At 43.3% G+C, this 24,176-nt stretch overlaps 3 protein-coding genes and 1 long non-coding RNA gene across 12 annotated transcripts; 1 reads left to right on the plus strand and 3 right to left on the minus strand.

Moving 5' to 3' along the window:
- Positions 1 to 4,584: 4,584 nt before the first annotated feature.
- Positions 4,585 to 21,573, minus strand: ALF4 (aberrant root formation protein). 9 transcript variants are annotated; one of them, XR_013582963.1, is made up of 16 exons: positions 21,259 to 21,570; positions 21,037 to 21,186; positions 20,808 to 20,957; positions 13,215 to 13,287; positions 12,946 to 13,124; positions 12,788 to 12,847; positions 12,540 to 12,693; positions 12,345 to 12,410; positions 11,735 to 12,003; positions 11,565 to 11,636; positions 10,951 to 11,028; positions 10,702 to 10,866; positions 10,255 to 10,306; positions 9,953 to 10,185; positions 9,676 to 9,734; positions 4,585 to 4,807 (listed from the first exon to the last, which is right to left on the minus strand). XR_013582963.1 is itself a non-coding variant. In XM_078582536.1 (15 exons), the coding sequence occupies exons 1-14, from the start codon at positions 21,352 to 21,354 to the stop codon at positions 9,971 to 9,973; spliced, it is 1,779 nt and encodes a 592-aa protein (XP_078438662.1). In that variant the 5' UTR covers positions 21,355 to 21,570; the 3' UTR covers positions 4,585 to 4,807; positions 9,953 to 9,970. The 9 variants fall into 9 exon arrangements, 8 of the variants coding, with proteins under 8 accessions (XP_078438662.1, XP_078438661.1, XP_078438666.1 ...); XM_078582536.1 differs by lacking the exon at positions 9,676 to 9,734; XM_078582535.1 differs by lacking the exons at positions 4,585 to 4,807; positions 9,676 to 9,734 and adding an exon at positions 9,770 to 9,831.
- Positions 8,255 to 9,408, plus strand: LOC144709122 (uncharacterized). The gene is made up of 4 exons (XM_078582542.1): positions 8,255 to 8,494; positions 8,824 to 8,886; positions 9,055 to 9,123; positions 9,208 to 9,408. The coding sequence occupies exons 1-4, from the start codon at positions 8,390 to 8,392 to the stop codon at positions 9,337 to 9,339; spliced, it is 369 nt and encodes a 122-aa protein (XP_078438668.1). The 5' UTR covers positions 8,255 to 8,389; the 3' UTR covers positions 9,340 to 9,408.
- Positions 21,574 to 22,627: 1,054 nt separating the features above from the next.
- On the minus strand, positions 22,628 to 23,246 carry LOC144709123 (uncharacterized). Its single transcript, XR_013582964.1, has 2 exons — positions 22,907 to 23,246; positions 22,628 to 22,765 (listed from the first exon to the last, which is right to left on the minus strand). It is a non-coding gene; the product is annotated as an uncharacterized LOC144709123 (long non-coding RNA).
- LOC144709567 (uncharacterized) lies at positions 23,246 to 23,644 on the minus strand. Its single transcript, XM_078583143.1, has one exon. It carries the CDS (start codon positions 23,642 to 23,644, stop codon positions 23,246 to 23,248), a length of 399 nt encoding a protein of 132 aa, XP_078439269.1.
- Positions 23,645 to 24,176: the final 532 nt, after the last annotated feature.

The following is a 24,176-nucleotide window of genomic DNA, read 5'->3' on the forward strand; positions in this document are numbered from 1 at the left end:
ATTGGAATACCTAATGAGTTAGACATAAAAAAAATATAACATTTATGGGTTAAATGCAAAAAAAAAGTGTATTCAACCATAAAAATTTAGGTCAAGACTGAATATCTGTGAACATCGTGGATATCATCGAAAATGATTATTTTAGAGAGAATAAAACTTTTGATTTAAGTCCTAGATGCATGTGTATTGAAGTCATGCTCTTATTGGAGAATAAGTACACCTATTGATGGTATAACCCATGACCTAGTATCACGTTTCCATCTTTCCAATGACCAGAATATCTGATAGGGTTTGGAATATACATGAAAATCATAGGGTTGAAGTAATTTTTTCCTAAACTGAGTGCCAACCCTATTTAGTAGTTTGGGATATCCATTAACTGGAATCTTACTTGGGGTAGGGGTGACCACTATTCATGTCTTAAACAATAGAATCAATTTATTTTGAACCATCTAAAGCTATCTTTGAAACCTATAAGTGTTTCATCTTCACTCATTCTCCACACCTTCCGTACACAATTTTACACATGTTTGTTTATTCCTTTGTGAACCCATCTATCTCTCATCATCCCTAATTAACTATGGTATTATTTACTCCCAAGTTTTTCTCTTCTCCCATTCTGATATCATTTTTTCATGATATCAATTCCTTGTGTTCTCTCTCTTTATTTTAATTTACATATTCTCATTGTATTTCTTGTTTTCTCACTATCATGGTACGACTTGAATTCAGATTATCCATTTGATCAACACTTCGTTGGTTTTATAATAAAGCTTCCATTCTTTTATTTCATCTTTAGAAAAAGATAAAACAAAGGAAATTTAGAAAGTAAGACAATAGGGAAAATATTAGTGGTTTTTTGGAAGCATATATTGTTTCTAGAGATAGGTAGATCATTCATTTAGAAGGTTTTTATATCCTCATGATGGGGGACCATCCAGGTGACGCCACGATGGGACGATGTCAGCCTCGCCAAACTGCTCGCGCCGATGCTCGCTAACCGGGGTTTAAGTACCCCGTGTAAGCATCCTTATCTTGTTGTTGTTTCTGTTTTTGTTTGTGTTTTTGGATTTCATGGACTGGGCCGGTGTTGGGCCTCGCCCTCGTCCTTTACTTTTATTTTTCAGTTTTTATTTTTAAATTGTAAGGAGAGGCCGAACCACGTCTCGCGATGGTTCGTCCTCCCCCCCACGTTCACTTAGCACCTATCCTCACTATATAAGGGGATAGCATGCCCAAGTGACATTTCTGAGTCATTTGTTGACAAGGAAAATCCAACTTGTGTCTCCACTATCATAGAGAGTAGAGAGTAGAGAGGTCTGGCTAGCCTCGCCCACGTCAAGACCACTCCGTGGTTAGAGCCCTCGTCGTCACGTCGAGATCACTCCGTGACGACGTGTTCAAGCGTTCCGTCGAGATTACTCCGGGACGATTAAAGAATCCAAGAAGTCGTCGCTGCCTGGAGTTGAAGAATCCTTCGTCGAGATCACTCCGAGGGTGCCCAAGGCCGCAGGTTCACCGACGACACTCGCCTTCCACGGGGTTCTCAAGATCCCGTCCAAGGTTCCCAAGAACGTCCAAGAAGCTGTCATCTTGAAGGTTTCTTGGGGCAATACCAGATCAAGAAGCCCCTTCCTGGGATCAAGAGCTGCTCCGTCGCCATCAAGCCCAACACCCCTTCGCTCCGCCGCCGTCGCCCCGCCACCGTCAATTGGCGCCGTCCTCGCCCGCGCTTCCCATCTCCACCCGTACCTGGGCTACCACACACCGCGTGCCCCTTCGCCTCCGACCGCGCGCCCGCCCATCAGCGCACGCACCCCGCCATCTGTCCGCGGCCGCGCCCCACCCGCCAACCCGCGCGCCACCAGGCTCCGTGTCCATCCGCTCCGCCAGCCGCGTGCCGTCCCGCGCTTGCCCGCCGCTCGGCCACCCGCGCATCACGCGGACGCCGCACCCGCACGCCCATCAGCACTCGCGAGCTGCCCGCCTGCCGCGGCCGCGCCCCGCACGCCAGCCGCGCACCGCCAGCTTCCCGCCCCCGCCCGCGCCGGCCAGTTGCGCGCATCTCCGCGCCTGCCCGCCATCCGGCCACCTGCGCCCTCGCGCTCGTCCTCGTCTGTGACCGACTGTCCTGTTCACGTCGTCCTCCGGCCCCGTGCTCGTCCAACCGGCCCCCTTGCTGGTCGTCGATCCTATCCCCTGACACTGAGCTGAGTCTACTTACACCGTGGATTATCAACACTCCAGTATTATTACCTGTTCCAGTCTCGTCTTCCGCTATCACGTCCTCTGCCGAAACTACAACTCTTGATAGGATAGCCACCTCATCGAGTGATAGGAATTTTACTTGTGGTTGAAAGGGTGATTGTTGAACTTGGACGCCGAACATCCTAGGGCCGTCAAACACCCCTCACATCTTAGACGTCTAGCTGGTCAACGGGGTCATTGGGAGTTTGATCTAGGACCAATATCTTCCCTTTGATTGACGAGGATCTCCTTTCCCCATTTGTGAACGACCGATTAATTGCTCCTTCGATGATTTCATTTATCTGCATTCATTCATATAACTCACGAACCTTCTCATCGATTCCTGTGGCGTAATACAAGCCGACCGATCCTGGCAGGTCGTATTACATCACCTCATCTTCTCTACACTCTTCTAGCATATTCTGAGTATTTATGTATCCTCGAGACTAAGCTATATGTGTATTATTTATCAAACTGTGATCTTTTACCTATCCAGACACCTTTTGAGCCATTAACCATTCTCTTCTTTATTTACACATAGTTATGTAGGAGTCTCATCTCCCTATTTCACTAGTACACATGATATTATGTACTTGAACAAGAGGTGAAGAATGCCCATCTTTACTTTCAGGTAGGAGGAAGGTTAGAGGGGAATCCCTAACCCTCAGTAGACACCACATGTGACATGTTGACATAGATAGATAAAAATGTGGGAGCATCTTGTAGATTATAGTATCAAATTATCCAGCAGTGGATCCTTTAAATTCAACAGCACCCATGCTACAACTTGTTATCATTGATGAGAAACATTATGAAACTGGACAAAGAGTGGATGAAACTTTAGAATGTTAAAAAAAATGCATTACATAATCAATACCCTTGGATTAGGTGAACTATATAAAGAGGATTGTTTAACAGGAGCATGATCACAAAAAATTTGAGCATTCTTTATCACAACCCTTCTTTGTAGTGAAAGTATTTACTGGTTCTATATATAAATTTATATTGGCCTTTAAGGACTCACTAGAGGCTGTAAACTTAGTCTCTTAGGAAAATCACATAGTATTTTTTAACATGCCTTTTATTTGGTGGGTAACATTGAGGACGCTACCGCAAAATCTATAAACATATAAGTGGAGAGCAACTTGAAGAAATGGCCTACTTGAATTGTTTACGATTCAGTAGTGAAATAGTGGCCAAATTGGTATATTACCAAACCATGTTCCTATAGGCCCAGGTGTAGGTATAGGTAAAGATCAATAGTAAAGATCGCTTTGATAAGACGTGGAGTAGGTAATGATGAAATCACAGCTCTAGGAAAATTATGCAAAGATAAGTAAGGATATTGATCTGTAAGAAAATCAAGAAGCTCTAGAAAAAGAATAACAAATTTTCTGTAAAGCAGAAGGTAAAAGACAGGCTAATCTAGCTCTAAGACACGCTAAGACATGAGTTGAGGCTATCAATGTTATTTATGCTAGATGATGCATCAGAACAATAAAAAGAAGTTATTTATTAGATTTGAGCCCAAAATGAAAAACAACGAAATTAAGTCTAATTTAGAAGATATAACAAAAATGAAATGACTGTAAAACTAATTAGATACCAAATCTTGTGGTATCTAATAAGTTCAACCGACTATTGGATTTGAACCAATGACTTTCTCCGTATGAAACCAATACTCTAACAGTTGAGTTAAGTAGGTTATGTAATCACTACCAAAAAAAATCAACTTATTACTTTTGGTATTATTATAGAACATGATTTATAAGTAATACCAATCCTCAAATTAATGAAAATGAAATAATCAAAGAACTATTATGGAGATCATCAAATACCCATATTGATAAGACATTATCTATATGTTAAGATACACTATGTTTAAGACAATGCACATGTGATGCTTATAAATGAAGTCCATGAATGCATTCAATGACTAAGTCAATTATCATAATGTGTTGAAAATAAGCCTTTAATTATTTATTCTAAATATTCTTATTAAAGTGAATCTTGAGAAGGACATGAAAATATTGAGAAAGAATAACACTATCTAGTATGGCTAGTATGATGAGTAAGACTAGTCCTGTAGTCACTACTGCATAGACATTAAGGACATATAGTGGGTGCTACTTGGGGAAAATTTCACTGAATTTAGTCGTCAATCATGTTGATTCATGTCATGATAGTGTAATTTCAAACCATCCTAGCTCAGATGCAATGACATTGAAGACACATTGTGGATGGGCGGTAATGATCTTATCATAAATTAACATTTTTAATACTGTAAATAAATTATCTTATTGTTTCTAGAATAAGCTCTGAAAGTTTGATATAATATCAAAACACTATCATACCACAATATTTTATACTACTAGATGTCCACCAGTTAATCCTTTGTAAAGTGGGTCGATAAAGTGACACTCATCCTTTAGCAGACTGGTTGAATGATCTGTAAAGACATGCATGAGCACTTTTGTCATTGATCTCAGAATGCAACCCTCTTATGAACCTGGTTCCCTTAAAGTAGCTTCAATCTGGCTTCATATTGGCCAAGAAATGCCTGAAACCAGAATGTGCACTAAAACATGATTTTTTCATATATAAAATATAATAGAAAATTTTGAAATTAGTAAATCAAGCGAAACATTTTATTATAAAATCAAATAATATATTTACTGTATTTAATTTATTTTTTGATTCTAAATAGTTGTTAATGTAAATAAAAAACCACATCACACTTAGTTTCTATAATTGTTAATCGATGCATTAGATAATCATAAAAAATCGTTTATATTTCCTTATAAATTAGTCCCACCCCAAGAAGTGATAGAAAAACCATTGACATAAATAATTAAGTTACCATCATGACTTAAAGATGATATGATATATGTCATATATGGACATAAAATATTAAATCTAATGCTTAGATCTATATATCTTGATAAAATTTCACTAATAACATCATGAAAAATAGCAATTTTAACTATGAAATAACTTTTCCTCGAAAAAATTTTCACTGCCTTTTTTAAAGTAAGTTTAAACGTCTATAAAATATCATAAAAAATAAAGAGTCTAAGATTCTACTGTACTGCCTATCATATGTTAATAATTTAGGCATCCTTTATCTCTGAAAAATAAATAGTTCATTTCAGAACATCATCCCAAAAATCAAAAAAATTATAAAAGGAAAATTAAAATTAAATTAGGATGATTTAAGATCCAAATAATATTAACATACTAGCATACGAGGCAGGGATCAAGATGATGTTTGCTCTATAATACTTCAAATAATTGTTGAACGCATGCCATTTGATGATAGACAAGACAATAGTAGATGAGTTATCCTTCAGCATAAAACTTAAATGGAGGATAAAGTCACTAAAATTAGGCTGAGAGTTATTCTTACTTTATATTTGCTTTGACGCTCAGAAGTCTTCTAGGAACTCGACATAAACGTAAATCTACTCCAAATGAACTAATGATCAATAATGTAGTTCTTTTAAAAACTTTATTAGTTGTCCATTAATACTAATACTATTCCTTAGATTTGGGTGATGCGTTAGGTTTCAGAGGAAAGTTACTCCCTACCTTACTTTTATTTTTTGTAGGCATATTTTCTTGTCTCATGATATCTGAAAGTATTCTCTCTTCACACATCTCTTTTCCGTATGCCTATTAGATTGTTTTTTCATAGATGTCTATCCTTCTCGTACCCATCTCTCTCTCTCTCCCTCTATCCACAATTGCCTACGATGCTGGGTTTAATGGTTCCAACCCATCCATATCTCTCTCTATGATGGTGTCCAATGGTTCTCCCACTCCGTTCACATCTCTCCCTCTGCCGATATATATATATATAAGCAAATCTTGAGCGTTGAATTTTATTGGATATCTTTTTGGTCAACCATCCATCCTCATTGATTTTTGGTGCATTGGAATTTGGGTTTGATAGTCCAGGTCCGGGCTGGTTTTTCGGCATGGACCTAAACCGGACCGAACTTCAGGTAAGGTTTAGGTCCATGCACCAAAAATCAATGAGGATGGATGGTTGACCAAAAAGATATCCAATAAAATTCAACGCTCGAGATTTGCTTATATATATTTATATCTACCCATCGTGTTGATGGTTCCACCCATGCCACATATCTTTGTCTGCCTATCTCTCTCTCTACCCACAAATACCCAACTTCTAAGACATTGAGTTTAATGATTCTCCCTAAAGTTACGGATCGTCCGGGACGTGGACGATGGATGGGACGGGATGAAGTTCATCCCGTCCTACGTCCCAACGTTTAGAGTTTCATCTAAATCGTCCCGTCTAGGCTTTGTCCAGTCCCATTTTTTTTCGTCCACATCCCGTCCCGTCTAAGAAATTCTTGTCCCGTCCAACATCCCCGGGATGAAACAGGGTGTGCACCAGCATTAGACCACTCAGAAATTGACATGTGGCGTAACACGTGCATCGGGCAGGTGGATATGTCAGGCGCATACTATACTCCCACAGGACAAAATAACCGTCCCGTCCCCCTTCCACGGCCCTAGACGGGACGGTTATTTCGTCCATGCAATTATCCCATCCGGGGACGAGCGGACGATTCTTCCTCCGGTCAATCGTCCGAAGTGCTGGACGGGACGATTTTTTCGTCCACGGACAAAATTACCATCCAGTCTGTGTCCCTGCACTATAATTCTCCCACCCCCTGCACATCTCTCTCTTTCTCTGCCCATCTCTCTCTCTACAATTCCAAGACTAATGGTTCCACCAAGTCCATATCTCTCTATCTGTCTGTCTCTCTCTCTACCCACAAATACTCAACTTCTACGATACTGGGTTTAATGATTCTCCCAACCCCTTCACTTCTCTCTCTTCCTCTGCCCATATCTCTATCTATGAACCCACAAACTCCTATGCCCTAAACTTGAACGATTCTGGGTCTTATGGTCTAATGAGAATTTCACCCGGTCCATATATATCTCTCTCCACACACAAATACCAGAGTTCTAAGATATGGGGTTTAGTGGTTTTCCGACCCCGTGCACATCTCTCTCTCTCTCTATGAACCCACAAATCTCTCTTTCTGCCGACAAATACCCAACATCATGTATTGGTTCTCCCACCCCGTGCACATCTCTCTCTCTCTCTACCCACAAATGCCCAACTTCTACGATAATGGGTTTAACGATTCTCCCACCCCGTGGACAGCTCTCTCTCTCTACCCACAAATGCCCAACTTCTACGATAATGGGTTTAATGATTCTCCCACCCCGTGGACATCTCTCTCTCTCTCTACCCACAAATGCCCAACTTCTACGATAATGGGTTTAATGATTCTCCGACCCCGTGGACATCTCTCTCTCTCTCTACCCACAAATGCCCAACTTCTACGATAATGGGTTTAATGATTCTCCCACTCCGTGGACATCTCTCTCTATGAACCCAAAAATCTCTCTCTCTCTACCCACAAATACCCAACTTCTACAGTACAGAATTTAACGGTTCTCCCATCCTGTGCACATCTCTCTCTATGAACCCACAAATCTTTCTCTCTCTCTACCCACAAATACCCAACATATATGACGTTCAGTTTAACGGGTCTCCCTCCCCTTGCACATATCTCTCTCTTTCTCTGCCCATCTCTCTCTCTACCCACAAATACCCAACACCTACGATGCTGGGTTCAACAGTTCTCCCACCCAGTCCACATCTCTCTCTCCACTCATCCATCTCTGTCTCAAAACACTTTCTCTCTCCTCGACACGTGTCGCAGGCGGCGCAAGAACTGGGAGCAGGAAAATAACGCGCCGCTCGGGGGGGCCATCAGTGGAATGTCAGATCAGATCAGATCAGATCAGATCCAGCGGACGGATGTCCGTCTGGATCGGACCGCCAGTTTTTCCTTTATTATTTCTTTTTTCTCTTAACTGCGTCACGCGCTATCTCGACCGCGGCTTCGCTTTGTCGTCAATCATGAGAGAACTGTGTCTTATGTACCCCCGTCATTATTATATACTCTTCCACTGTGGCGGTAGATGATGGCGATGGCCTTTTGATATTCTTCAACTCATCAGCTTGTGTGGCCCGTTCTTCTTCATCATCATCTTCTTCTTCTTCTTCATCTTCATCTTGATCTTCTTATTGGCCATGGCGGCAGCCGCAGCAGATAGCGTTCGGATGACCCATCAGCCGTTTAGGTCGAGCTCTTCCTACAAGAGCTCTCCTGCCGACAGGCGGCAGGGAAAGAAAATGGTGCGCTTTCTCTCTTTCTCTCTCTAGACAGCGAGAAAGTAATTTCATCGCTCTCTCTCTATCCATCTATCTCCCTCTCTCGATTTATCCATCCATCCGTTCATCTCTTCATCTATCTCTCTGTGATGAATCTCGATACGTCTACCCACCCATCCTTCTATCTATCTCTCTGCTGTGCACCCATCAATTGATTCTTTCTTTTGTCAACTAATCTATCAATCAAACTGCCTATCTCTCTCTCTATCAATGCATCCATCAGTTCCCTTACATGACTAGTTCAATAATCGGAGGATTCCGACTAAGTTTCTGTCATTCATCGATGAACACAGTCAATGCCAGAGTTGCGAGCCATGGAAGACTCACTGCTTGAAGAACAGAAAGTGCTCCGCAAGGTATCCCTTATCTCTCTCTCCTATCCGTCTACCTATTCATAGTTCGTCCATAGCCCAACCCCATCTGCGATATTAATATCTGCTTTCTGGTCAACTTGTTTTGACTTTCAACGCGTTTTAGAGCGTTGTCTGAATTCAAAGATTAATGGGCTTGGCTGACTTGTTTAGGAGCTGTCCAGGCAAGAGGAGATTTACGGCGTGTTGCTTGAAGAGAACACGTCGTTAAAGAGTTTCAAGGTCAACCTTTAATAATACTACGTTTCTGCCCTGAATAATTCCCGATCAAGAAATAATATTTTTTGGTAATTTTCTTTGCTGCAGTCATCGAGCAGATCACCGCCGATGAGAGAGGAGAGACCAAGAGAAGTCAACGGAGGTGGGGTCCAGCTGACCCCCAACCTGCCAGCTGGCGTCTTCCCATTTGACCTGAACTGCTTACCAAACGAGATCTAGCAGGCCGTCCACTGTAAATCCTCTAATTTTTCCAGTAATCGAAGAGCGATTAAATTATTTAAACTAAAACCGAACAGAATTTAGAATTTTGTTTTCTATAGAAAGGTCATTTGGTCATTCTTTCTACAAATCCTCTAAACTTTCAGTAATCGAAGAGCGATTAAATTATTTAAACTAAAACCGAACAGAATTTAGAATTTTGTTTTCTATAGAAAGGTCATTTGGTCATTCTTTCTACAAATACTCTAAACTTTCAGTAATCGAAGTGCGATTAAATTAAACTACAAAGGAATCAAATATAGAACTTTATTTTTCGATAGAAAGAAGGGGTCTGACCTGACCACGAGGACTGAAAAGTCAACGGACTTCACTTGATCATTCTTTCTGTAAATCTTCTATATTCCCGGTAATCGAACAACGATTAAATCAGTTTAAAAGTGAAAGAATTCAGAAATATCTGTTTCAATAGAAACCCTGACTTGGACGCGAGGACTGAAAAGTCAACAGGCCTTTTATAAACCCTCTAATTTTCAATAATCGGAGAGCGATTAAATTAAACTAACGACGAATAGAATTGAGAAATTTTTTTTTCTATGGAAAGAAGGGGTCTGACCTGAACAGGACTGAAAAGTCAACGATCTTTCAGACAGTTTTCGACCAGCTCGATGCAGCGGTAGAGGACCAGTTGAAGGGGGTTGAAAGAGCACTCCACATGGAGATTAAGCTCACCGCCCTCGTTCTCGGTGCTCACTTGGAGTCCCGTCACCAGTTTGCGGAGGGGAATAAGCCAGTCTGTGTAGGCTTTACGCAGCTGGGAAGCGGTGACCGGACTCCCTAAGTTTTCTCCTGTCAAAATCAGGAGAGACATTAAGTTTGACCGCTGAATTGGACTGAGGCTAAGTTCAATAGACTTACCCGAAGATGCCCTTATTAGGATGAAGCGGTACAGATTGAGCGCCGCCAAGACCTGGTCGAAAGGACCACGTAAGCACCAGACTGAGGGGAAAAAGTATATGGACAGAAATAGAGAGATAGAGAGAGAGACTGTGTTCTCTCTCTACCTACCAATGGGTAGATTAAGAAGCAGAAAAGTATATTGAGAGGAAGAGAGACGGTTCTCTCTGTACCCACAGTGGGTACATAAAGATGCAGAAAAGTATATTGAGAGAAAGGGAAAGAGAGAGATAGAGAGATAGGGAGAGAAATAAGGATAGAGAGATGAATATAGAGATAGAGAGAAGCAAGAGAGAGAAAGAGATACAAAGAAAGGGATAGAGAGATAGAGAGAGAAATAGATAGGTAAATAGATAGAGAGAGAGGGAGGGGAGAGAGAGAGAGAGAAAGAGAGAGAGAGAGAGGTACCGGTACACCATCCTGGGGAAAGGAAGGGGGGCCACCCTTGGGAGGTCTTAAGACCATCTCAACGAGGCCAAGAGCGTTCTCTGTCCAATAGGAGGAGGCCCCATCACCCTGCTTTGTACCCTCCTTGTGTACCTCGTCACGGACCAGGTCTATAAGAAGCCCAATCTACGGTAGCCATTAACCTTAAATATAGTAAGTCTGCAATGTTTTTGTATGACTACATTCAATTATGGCAAGAAAATTGTTTACCATGTCAGGAGATGAACTATGCGTTATCAGCGCCTTCAGCAAGTCAAACCTCTGAGGACCTGGAATATCAGCCAAAACCTGACAGTTGTCCCAGCATTAGAAAAATCGCATTTCCATAATTTTTTCCATACTTATGAACGCTATTTTGATCCAAGCTTTAGTTTGGAAACCCAAAATGAATTTCACATAAAAAAGAATTATAAGTCATAAGCTGGAAGTAAGGCTCAGGTGCGATCAAAACCGGATCAAATTGATTGATCAATCTTGATCCCTCATTTGTCATTGATCGATCATCTGATTGACCATTTATATTGATAAAAAAAACATAAATAAAAATAACATGACAAAACAGAAAGCATGTCACACGTGGAAAAATCCAGACGAAAGGGAAAAAAAGTGCCCAACTTTATCTAGTCTAGATACTGCTCTTTGGATCGAACATTCATCATGATCAGATAGAGTCAATTGAACTAAAAAATGAGATTGATTGTTGACCAGATTAAAAGATCGATTAATTAACTTGATCCAATTGTGGTTAGACCACTTAGGTCGGATCACCAAACCCTAAAACTAACTGTGCTGGCGTAGGGCATGGTTGGTAATGATCCACTCACTTTTCTAAAAGCAGAGAAAGCTTTCTTCCTCAATGTCGCATCAGCAGATGACATCATCACTTTCTGAAGACCCTGAAATTATTGAATTGTTCGCATAAAAAAGGGTTGCAAGTGCGTGAAGGATAGGGAGAGGTTCTCTTTTGAAGAAAGGAAAGAGGGAGAAATAGTACCTCCAAAGAAGCAAACAAGCTGGGCATTAGAAATAAGTTGGCAGCATCATTATCTCTGTCTGCATCCTTAACGGCGTTCATAATATTGAGAAGAAACTCCACTGTGTCGGCTTTTATTTTCCACGAATAATTAGTGGAGGAGAAAATGAGCTTTAAAGTCCCCACTGCCTCCCATCGCTTGGCGGGGTTTGCACGAAGTTCATCAAAAAGAGAGGCTATGTCCTCTCCTGCGGCTTTTGAAACATCCTCATAAGCAAAACCCCACACCACTGTCATAAAAATAAATGAGTTTACAAATGAAATGACGAGGAAGACGGAATTTTGGTACAAATTATGGTTGATGGATGATGATAATTTTGTCCACCTCATCCCCATATTTTGTCGTCCGTCTTTGGAGGGGGATGAATGACGAGGTGATAGTGAGACAATGATGAGACGGTTATAAAGAGATGATGAGACAATTATGAATTTATCATCGACATGCTTATAAGAATGATGATATTGATGATGATCCTTCATCATCACTATCATCATCCATCGTCATCCTCAAGGGGACCAGCCAAATCCTAACTAAAATCACAAAATTACTGCTTATAAGTAAAAGGGATACCTGCAAGGCATGCTCCTCCTTTGGCCCAAGGCAACCACATCAAAAGATCATCATCATCATCATCTTCTGCAGCACGTTCAACATTGTCAGATGACATAATAGTTTTTTTTGACATAAAAAATGCATCGATAAAATAAGATCATGAAGGCATATTTTAGAAGAAGCAACTTTATCTTTGAATTATCAGGAATGTACCTCCACAAACGACCCGAATGATTGATTCAACCGTATCTCCAGTTATAAGGCGGGAGTAGGACAATCCACAGAATGGAAATAACATAGATAATTCTTTCACTAGGCAAACACAGCTTGGAACTTTATTCGTCAAGTTATTCGTGGAAAAGAATGCCTACAAGATTTTTAAATCAATTAAAAAAACAAAAAAATATAACTTCCTAAGAAATATCAGTTCCTAATACTTTTCGAAGATCAGTGAAACTGACCAGAAGGTGTAGCGTATACAGACTGAGTAAAGCACGAAGCTCTTCTTTCTTTTCTTCCTCCTAATAATGCAAAGAAACTAAGATTCCACAGTTTCCAAAAAGGTGACTTTTACCGCATGAAAAAAAAGAAGAAGAATGAGAGTTAATGAAATTCATACCAATTTCTCACATACAGACTTGATGGATATTCCAATTTCAGTAACCGTTCTGAAAAAATCAAGAAGGGAGGCCTCGTCTTCTTCATCAAATTCTGATGATATAGCTCGGATTACTTTGAAAACGACAGGAAGTGCTACTTTAATTTGTTGAAAATGATGCCTCCTTACAGCTGTTATAACTAAATATTAAATCCAGCAGACCAATGGTTAGTCCAGAAAATCTCTGCATAAAATAAATTAATAGAAAGCCAAACGTTAATGTGAACTACCTTTTGACAGTCCTCTAAGGAGAACTAAAAAATCAATAGGTATGGTAGAGACCTTTATTTGAGAATCTAATGCCTGAAAAAAATGCAATCCCAAAAATTATCAAATTGTGATTATTCTTAGACATATATTTGAACCAAGTATTGCCCACCCACATTTAAGATAAAGATTAAATGGAAATTGGAAAATTCATCTAACAAATTCAAAATAGAACGGTTATAATTCTTTTACAAACGTATTCTACTCATTTTCAGCTTAAACACTTGGTTGTAAAATAGAGACCCATTTCTTTATCAACCCTGAAGCAAAATGTTAAGAAATATATCAAATAATACAACAATATCACACGCTATCAAACAATCAAGCATGGATTTCTTGAAAGAAAATAATCACAGTGGAATTATAGCAATGCCGGTCCTCAGGATATACAGCCTTCTTGTCACTGAGCCACCTCAGAGTATGGAATTCCCAATCTGGCCATGTCTTTCAAAGCTTGAGGACCCAAAATGCAGCCCCCAGAGCTTGAGAACTCTCCTGCTCTGAAAAAACCAGCCAAATGCCTGATGTCCCCTTTTCCCAAATGTCCCTCTTTATATAGAATCAATAAGCCTCATCTACTACCAGTCTTGGACAGTTTGTTGACTCGATTGACTGCCCATGTGCTAGCGTACGTGATTCCTCTTTTAGCTTCTTTCTTTTCCATCTACACTTGTTATTCTATATCATATACGTCACACTTGGTACCGTGTCAATTTCCGCCCCCCTTCCACCTCCATCCATTGGTCCTCAAGGTGGAAGTCTGGAAACCATTCTTGAATAGTTGATAGAGGTTTCCACGATGAACCTTTAACTGGAAGGTTGATATGATCTCCATGGTCCCTTCAGTCCACTAAGGGCATTTCTGCTTTTTTTCGCCCCTTTCCTGTACTTCCCTTTAGGGTTTGACGGTCCCCTTTCTGTTGATATGATCTGATTTCACCATATGAACCACGTCGATTTGTACCATTTGATATGAGCGCCACTTGATCTGCCACCCACTGTCATACTGCTTCCTTACACTGCCATTACAAACAAGGTGGAATGCAACTCCTCCTATGCCGATGCCGTGGTCGCCAGAGCCGCCACCACCATTAGATTTCCAACTGCTATCCAGGAGAGCATGCCACCATCTGAAACCCATCTGCACCCTAGCTTGCCCTACAACCAACTGTTCCAACACTAGCTTGGGCCACCTAGGCCTGTCTGCCACTGGAAAAGGCCTGCCTCTGCTCTTTGGATGCTGGGCTCTCCAGTCTGTCCACCGTGGCTTTTGGAACTGACTCCTGTGGAAGGCATTCTTTTTTAATAGACATAAAAGGTAGGAATAGGCATAGGAGGAAATCTTGGAGATTTGTTGAGGACAGCATTTTGGAGTTTTCATTACGAGTATCAGTGGGTCTCAACATTTTGGTATCAGAGCTAGCCTTCCAGCGACCTGTGCATGCGGACGGGGCTGACATTAGGGCGAATGGAGGAGTTAGACGGGCGAGTGGACCAGCTATCTGTTGTCTCCCAAAACACAGCGGACGCCCTAGTCGTGCTTACGGCGAGGTTGGACGAAAGTCAGAAGACGACTACCGCTGCTCTGGAACGGATTCTTTAAACCCTCGCTACCAAAGGAACGAACTCTGACACAGGGCAGGGCAAGTCTCCAAGACCTCCGGTGCGACCCAACAGCTCGGGAGACGACAACGCTTCCCTTCGCGACACACTGCCACCACCGGCTCCCGTGCCGCCTGACCACACAGGACTGTTGACTCCCGGCATGCCGCGTCTCGCCCCCCTGCCCCCACATCCTCGGCTGCGTGGGTCTCCATCCATACCCATACCGATGCAAGACATGCGTGGATCGATGCCGCTTTATTCAGGGCATATCGGCGCGAGCGACCCTAACGCGCGATTTCCAGAATGGGATTCGGGCTTACCACCGGCACGCGCCTTTCCCCTAGAAGATCGCGGGGGCCACCATACTGGAATTACTCTCATGGCAGATCGTCAGGCTACCCAGCGTACTCGTGTGACGGGTTGACCGCCACCGATCCTACCACACCGAGACACGATTTGGGCATTTCCGCCTGCATGCAATGTGCCTGATGAAGACCCTCATGCTGGAATGGGACGTCAGTCGGATCTCCCCCGTGTTTACCGCAAGGGCGACCTGCCAGTGTTCTCGGGCGACAACCCAGAAGGATGGCTACAGCGGGTTGATCAATACTTTCATTTGCACCCTACGGCAACCCATGAACGTCTTCAATTGGTGGCGATGCATCTGGAAGGATGGCAGGCGGATCTCTAAGCGCTTTGGGTATTCGACAGATGAGGCGCATCATCGCTTGTTTAAGCTCGAGCAGCAGGGGACAGTGGAAGAACTTATTGCAGAAATTGAGCTGTTAGCAGGGTACGCGTTCACTATTCCTTCCGACATCCTTGCAAAGGCATTCCTCTCGGCTCTCCAACAGGATATTCGTTCTGAGGTCACAAGGTGTAAGCCGCAATCCCTCGATGAGATGCAAGAATATGCTTTGGAGGCCGAGCACCAGCTGTCTCAAGTCTTGCAGGGGGTTCAAACGAAGATGGCAACGGCTCAATCCCTACGAGAGCGGGGAAACTGACCACCGCCAAGCACACAGTCTCTACCTGCTGCGGTGGGGGGCCAAATGGCTTCCGAGCCGGGCAAAAAAGGGGGCAGGACCTATGTGGGTCTGACAGAGGAAGAATGGAGAATGCGGAAGGCGAAGGGGCTTTGTTTCCACTGTAACAAGAAATTCACACCGGGCCACCGCTGCAAGAGCGAGCTGCGGCTTTATTTGGTCCAGAGTGAGGCCGACTACTGGCCTTCATTGGAGGACAAAGAGGAGTGTCCCCCAACCCCAGACGATGAGTTACAGGTGACGCTGAATGCAATGCTAGGCCTAACTTCGCAGGGCACACTGAAGTTGATGGGCATGCTTCGTGGGCAGCAAATATCTATTCTGGTCGACGGAGGTACGACGCACAATTTTGTCTGCAGACAATTAGTCAATGAAGATATACCTCCCACGCATAACCTAGTCTATTCTGGTCAAATTGGGCATTCAGCTGATCGACATCAACCCATATGATATCACCTTGGGCAATGGCTATGTCTTACAAGGCCATCAACTATGTCGAGACCTGGAGTTAACAGTGCAGGGCCTCTCTGTCATCCAAGATTTCTTACCATTAGAGCGCATTGGAATTGAAGTGATTCTTGGCGTGCAATGGCTGCGGCGCCTTGGCTGGGTGAACACTAATTATGACCTCTTGATGCTCAGGTTCAGCATCGACGGCGTTCACCATACCCTCAGGGGCGACCCTTCCACGCCTCTTCCCACGCGACCCGAGCACCGCCGTCGAAATTCCGGGAGATTCCACTTGGAGTTTCATTATGCTTCGGGCATTTCTCAGCCAATCTCTGAGACCGAGACATCCCGCTTATGTGAGAAGTTGCAAGCTACATTTACCCGAACGTTTGGACCACCCCAGGGTCTCCATCCGCGGCGCAGCATCGACCACCGCATCCTTCTCTTGCCGAACACCATCCCGGTCAGTGTACGACCCTATTGTTATTCGCCTGCGCAGAAGGATGAATTGGAACGGGTAGTGCAAGAGCAGCTTTCTCAAGAGGCAGGGGGCATCCACGAAGCCTCTCAAGATATACCTCCCACGCTATCAAAGGACCTTGTCTGGCAGGTTTCCACGGAGGCCATCCAAGACTATAAATATACAGGTGAAGGTACACAGGTCCTGATTATATGGCGGGGTCTCCCCGATTTTGAGGCAACCTGGGAGGATGCTGCGCAGATGGCCGCCTGTTTTCCAGAATTCCAACTTGAGGACAAGTCAGCGCTTCAAGGGGGGAGAATTGTTAAGACCCCGCTAAGGGTTTACCAGAGACGGAAGTCGAAAGGTCAGGGGGCCCTTTCGACTTCCCCGGGGGACGCTTCAACTTCCCCGGGGGATGCTTCGACTTCCCCGGGGGACGTTTTGACTCCCAACTGACCCTCTATTTTAGAGAGGAGACCATGGAGCTGGGAGGAGGAAGAAAATCCTATCGTGAGTCCCCTCCCCTCTCTCTCTCACCCTTTTACCCTGACCCTAACTCCTCTCCTTTCCTGTTCCTACAGCAACCTTAAACCCTGCAACCGAGCCTCCTGGTGACAAGGGGAGCAAGCGTGCTCCACTCCGTTCCTTTCTGTTTCCCTCTATCTTTTTCCACCTTTTCCCATTTGTTCTGTGTTCGAACTTTGTTGAGGACAGCATTTTGGAGTTTTCATTACGAGTATCAGTGGGTCTCAACACTGTCCTTTCCTGTCTCTTCCTTCAAAGACATAGTCCTCTTTGTTGGAGGACAGGAAAAGATATTTACTCTGGAGTGGTATTCAAAATTGATGATGTTCGCTGTCGCCGTAGTATGCCAACAACCTCTTCCCCTTGGAGATGACCATTCTGTCTGATTTCCTCTGTCTGTCCTGCTTGCGATATGAACCATGTTGGTTTGTATCACTCCTTCATGGGAAATCTAATGGCTAATTAAGCACAACCAAATTGGCACTTTTTGGATTAGTATGTAACGAATTTCATGCAAATATATGAAAAATTGTCTTCATGTGTCTTAAATGACCTTCAAGTATCTTAAATGTTTTCTTGGTAATATCTTCTTCCTTCATACAGATCTGGTGATACCCTGATTTAAGATCCAGTTTGGAAAAGACATGGGATCCATGCAACCTGTCTAGAAGTTCTTCAACAATAGGAGTAGGGTATTGTTTTGGTACTGTCATTTTATTCAAAGCATGGTAAACAAAACGAATAGACCAGCCAGTATCTTTCTTCTTTAGTAAGAGTACAGAGCTCGAGAATGGACAGTGAGAGGGTCATATAAACTCAAAACTCTAATACTTCTTGGATCAATTTCTTTATTCCATCATTTGTGTCCTACGAACACCTGTAGGCTTTGAGATTCAGGAGTTGAGTGTTAGGCAACATCTGTTAAGAGTGGTTGAACTCTAAGGGTGGAGGAAAGGTTGATGGTTAGTCAAATACTCTAATTCTTTCACCTCAAAAATTCATCTAATTCTTTGATCTTATTTGTCATGTTGTGGACTGTCACTCCCACCAAATAATACAATTCCAGTACCAACAACTGTTTTACTTAAAAGAGTCATTGACAGACTTTGGAGCTATTTATCCTCTAGAGAGACTTTGATGCCCTTTTGAGGTTATTAATTCGTCATTTACCTTGAACTTGAGTATCAACTGCTCCCAGTGAATGTGGGTCCATCCCAACAAAGTAAGCCAAGAAATTCCTCGAATCAAGTTAGTATTGCCCAATTGAGAGGTAGGAAATTCATGGCCATCATTAGATCATGTAAAGAAACCTTTACACCCACGCACATGCCTTGGACCTAAGTGGCCTTTCATTTGCCAACATTACTTCAAAGAGAAAACATTAGGCCATGTAAACATTACACACGTGCACATGGCTTCCTCTTTGAGTATTCTTCCTCAGTGAGTAGAATCTCCTCTTGTTATTTGCAACATCGTCTGGGACCCTCTGTTGTAAACTCTGTCCATGTCTTTCTAGGTTCATGAACACATTTCTGAGTCAGATAGCTCCACCCCCAGGCACATCGCCCCCTTTGTTAGATGGCTGGTCAGACCTCACTTGATTGTGTAAGGCAGAACAGGCTTTTGTCGTGATGCATAATATCCTTCCCATGTAATATCTACCCTTTTCCACTTCCATTACAGCATCCATAATGTTTGCAACCCTTTTGGCTTCTCCCTCAAAATTTCAGCTAGAATTTCCAGTTGCGGAACTTGAAAAGTTTCTTCAACTACACATTCTGCAATTGGGGGTAAATAGATGGCCTTTCAAATTGATCCTTATGCTCTTTGATGATGCCGAATTCCTTAATGTCCATAAATTGATGCCCGATGTTGTCAGATAATGTCTCGTCAAAACATTTCCTGCTCCATATATTGAAATCAGTCTGATATTGAAAAGTATACTGATCCTTAGTCCATATGTACCGTTGTAAAACTCATCCCAACCAGGCAAGACACTGATAAGAACCTTGATCTAGGTTCGTATTGGGAGGGAAGTAGAGGGCGAGGCAACGTAGAAGTTCCCCGGGTAGGAGAGTAGAAACACGAATGACAGAGGGTTCAAACAAAGGAGGCAGGTATGACCAGGGACGAGCTCCCTGATGATGGGTTGTAAGGGTTGAGGATTGCGGGGAGGGGGATCGTCGGAGACTAGAAGAGAACCAAATGGTAGGGTAGGGATTGGATTGGAGGGTAGCTGGCTGAAGATCCAGTGAGATGATCACAGGGATATGGGATCTCTGGACGGTAAAGGGGACGGGATCGAGACAGGGAGGATTGAGATAGTGAGCCAAGAGGCCGATCTTACCTTAAGTCTTGGCTGCCCTCCTATAGGGAGGGCTACATATAGAAAAAGGAAGCAGTCTAACCTAAACATCAAATGACTACAGTGTCCTTAATTGGCTAAAATGTCTAAGATACCCTAGGGAAGTATACGATCATATCAGACCAGCTTCTACAATGTGCCCTTTTCCTCAACTTTGTGCACTCTGAAGTATTTCTCCATACCATATAGCCATCCTTCAACATCCTCCCCACTGAATGTTAGAACCTCCACTTCTCTAGCACAGTGTGTATATCTCCTGTGAATATAGCCATCCTTGTTTATATCTCCTGTCCTTCCACCCTGCTCCAGAAGATCGCCTCCTTTGCCTTCCCTTTACACTTCCCTTCAGGTTACAATTGAGTCGAGTCTTGCTGTATTATTTTGCATCATGTGAATCAGTATGTCTCGATTCTCATTTTCCAATATCTGCAAATCCATGTTCAACTTCATCTCATCTTCTAACAAATTTAGCTCTGCCTTCAAATCTCCAATATCAGTCTTGATCTCCTCAATTGTTGATTCCAACTCCTCGAGCTGCATGGTTCCCCAGAAACTAGCTCGGATACCAATTATATGGAGCGAACAAAATAGGAAAGGAATTCTAGAAAGAAAATACTCACAATGGAATTATAGCATTGCCGATGCTCAGGAATTACAGCCTTCTGGTCAGTAAGCCACCTGAGAGTATGGAATTCCCGATCCTGACACGCCTCTCCGAGCTCCCCGAATGTCTCTCTTTATATAGAATTAAGAAGCCTTCTCTACTATGGTTCCTGGACAATTAGTTGACTCGATTGATCTTCCCCTTTCTGGTGTAAGGGCTTCCTCTTCTAGCTTTTTTTTTTCCAGTCGAAGTTGCTGTTCTTTCTTTTTATATGTCACACGTGCCATCATGAAACAGAATTTGTGAAAAATGTACCCAATGAAAATGAAAATTTCTTGCGTTTGAACACCAGAGGATCAATAGAAAGTTCATTATTCCACGAGAAATTAGCATGAATTTCGAAGGATTTAATTGAGATAAATTAGTCAACAGAAGTCTAAAGCCATACAAAAGCATGAAGAAAGTAAAACGCTTAAGGCTCTCCAATCTATTACTCGCCTCACAGACGATTGAAAGCATGTCACGCGGATTGCACGCGGTAATTAGCAAGTCAATAATCTTCTCCACGTACTTGCTACAATCTTCAGAGACACCGGCGAATTTCACCACAACCCTGGGAAGCTCCGTCGCGAGGGCATCCACCGTCATCTATAAACACAGAAAACAACGTATGAGACGACGAACTGAAAATCTTAAATCTCAATTTTTTTAAAAAAATTGTAATCACCTCATTGGCGGCGGGAGATGACAAAAACTCAAAGATTTCCGCCAGCGAAACCTCGGAAACAGACGGCGACGATTCCCCCTGATCGTTCAGGATCCGGACGACTTCCGAGACCGCCATTGCGCCGGCGGAGAAGTCCCCGGAAGTGAAGTGCTGATCGGAGAAGAAATCTTAAAAGTCACTCTTCTCGACCTCGGAGAGAATCGAAAATGGCGTGGTACGTACCTTGGAACAGATTTGCAGCGCTGCGCTGAGCTGAGAACAGATCGTGGAAGAAGAACTTCGGTTTGTCCTTTCGGATGCGCTGGGAGGATCGGCCATGACTCCTGCATCGATCAACTGCACCGGAGCTGGATTTAAACTCTCTCCATCTCTCTCTCTCTAATAAAACTATTCTGCTTACAGAAATCTCTTTATCTGTAAATGTTGGACTATATTCATTCAGCACATTATTTAATACTCTGGAGAGCCCAGAGGCCCGTTCTCTCTCTCACTCTTTCTCTACATCTCTCTCTCTCTCCCTCTATCAATCTCTCTCTACCTTTGTCTCACGTTCTTTCCCTCCCCTCTCTCTATATGTATCTCGCGGTCTTTCCCTCTCCCTCTCTCTACATCTCTGTCTCATGTTCTTTCCCTCTCTTTCTCTCTCTCCATCTTTCGAGTGCCCTTCCCCTGGGGACTGCCAGAAGGGACGGTTTTCGTCCTCTGGGACGAAAAAATCGCCTGTCTGGAGGTCCCCGTATGACGGACGGATGAATCTGGACGGGAAACCATCAGATTCACATTCGATGGTTGAGATGTTGACACGTGGCCTCGCGAGGAAAATTCGTCCCGGGAGGACTGGACGGAACGAATTTTCGTCCCGGGATTATTGGACGGGACAGTTTTTTGACCGCAGACGAAATACCATCCCGTCCCGTCCTGTCCGCGTCCCTGCACTATACCCACGCTATTTCCCTCTTTCTTTCTCTCTTTCCCTCTCTATATCTCTTTCTCCCTCTGTTTCTCGCCATTTCCCTCTCTATTTCTCTATCTCTCTCTCTCTTTCCCTATCTGTCTTTATTTCTGTCTCTCCATTACCATCTCTATATCTCTTTCTCCCTCCGTTTCTTGCCATTTCCCTCTCTATTTCTCTCTCTGTCTCTTGCTTTTCCCTCTCTCTCTCCTTATCTGTCTTTACTTATCTGTCTCTCTCTCTCTAGTATACCAATTCCAACAAAGGCCTTCAAGATGTAAAGTTTTCCATAAATGTAAAGTTTTTGTATTTTCAAGAGTTAATATGCAGTGTTAAACGTAAATGTCCCAATTACATAAGGACCCCACTTCCACCAACAACTTGGACACAAAGTAAATAAATACAACAGGGATATAATGCCAGATTGCTGTGTGTGTGTCTCTCTCTCTCTTTCCCCTCTGTCTCAGTATCTCTCTCTTCCCCTCTTTTTTCCATATATATCTCGTATCTTTCCCAGTTTCCCTCTCTATCTCTGACTCTCTCTCTCCCTCTTTCTCACTTCCAGAATGTATGACAGTGAGATTTCTGTAGGCAGAATTGGCTTCGACAGAGACCATCATAGCAAAATAAGACAGAATGTAAGGTCCTGCCCATCATAAATAATCCCCATCGGGCTGACTCTGCTACAATTTATAATTTATCCTGTGCCCTTTACTCCCTCATTAATTCTTTAATAAATGCTCGGACTCTGACGAACAACAAGCGGACTGTACAAACCTGGATAAAAATTCGAACCGTCGGCAGGAAAGTTAGATTTTTCATCACAAACCAGAAATCGTCCAGTAAGAATCCGTGGAAGACTGTAACTGCTCGTCGAATTCGGGCAAATTTGATGAAAAACAAACAGTTCATACTAACCTGGATAATATTTCAATCGCCAACTGCCGCGTCGATCTCGTCTGGAAAGAGATCGTGTAAAGCTTTTACTCGTGGGAGACGATTGATTGCTTTGAATGTCAGAAATTCAGGATTCTGACCCGCCAATTGCGTTGATGCCGTCGTCCGACGTTAATAAATACAAGGAATCTGAAGGAAAGGAGATGATTCTAACCTGGATAATTGCCACGCCGATCTTGCATCAAAAGTTATAAATCATCCAGAAAAACAATTGTAAAGGCTTTTACTCCCATAAACCGATCAAACAATACACCAATCGCAGGAGTTTCTTCGATGTTTCTTTCATAAATTGAAAAGCGGCTAAATGCACTGCGCCGCGGCCGTCGGATGCGGCGGCGTGGGAGGCAGCCTGGCGGAGAAACTCCTAAGCTGGGGATTAGTCGGAGACGCCTCGTCCTCGTCGTCGAAACTCGGTCCTTCATCGAAATTGCGAGCATAACTCAGCGGATCGTACCTGAAATCAGCCGAGTTGCGACGCGATCTTCCGATCCGAGACGCAAGACTTCGGCACTTTTCCTTGATTTCTGGAATCTCGTCGACCTTGGCTCGCATCCACGCCGCCGAAGAACGAATCAAAGAAGAATCGTGGCCTCTCTCGATGGTTTCTCCGTCATCTCCGCTTCTTCCTCTGAAGCAACAAGAAAAACAGTTGGAGGATCGAATCTTCCGCTTGAGAGAACCTCTCCGAACGTAATCCATGGAAATCAAACTCCAATCTTCCTCCGCAAGCAAGATCTAGAATCTCCGATCGGCTAGGGCTGCCGCGGAAGAACGTAGGATTGAAGAAGACGCGATCGATCCAGGAAACGAACGTTGGGCCACTATTAAATATACAGCTGTATTTTTCCTTTATATTTTAATTTTATTAAACCGTCTCGTCCCATCCCGGCGGTTTCCCGGCCGTTACCGAGTCGACCCGGACTCGGACGATTCCGCCACGAGCCTAATTTTGAAAGTTTTTTGGCGCCGATTTATAAAAAAAAAGTTTCTATGTGACAGCGCGGCTGCCACGTGGATATTCAACACCCCTTCATTTTCTTTTTGTTTCGGTGCGTCGGCAAGTCTATGCTAACTAAAGACCTTTCGCGACACAGCAGATCGAGATTCTGGTCACCGCCGGTGAAGGTATTCGAGCTCGTAAATCGAACACGTCATCCGATTACCAGGTTGTTAACGTGACACGTCATCTATTATCCCCCAAGACAGTAATTACAATCCACGCCAAACATCC

Source organism: Wolffia australiana, chromosome 11 (genome assembly GCF_029677425.1).
Source record: "Wolffia australiana isolate 7733 chromosome 11, ASM2967742v1".
Classification (NCBI taxonomy): Eukaryota; Viridiplantae; Streptophyta; class Magnoliopsida; order Alismatales; family Araceae; genus Wolffia; species Wolffia australiana.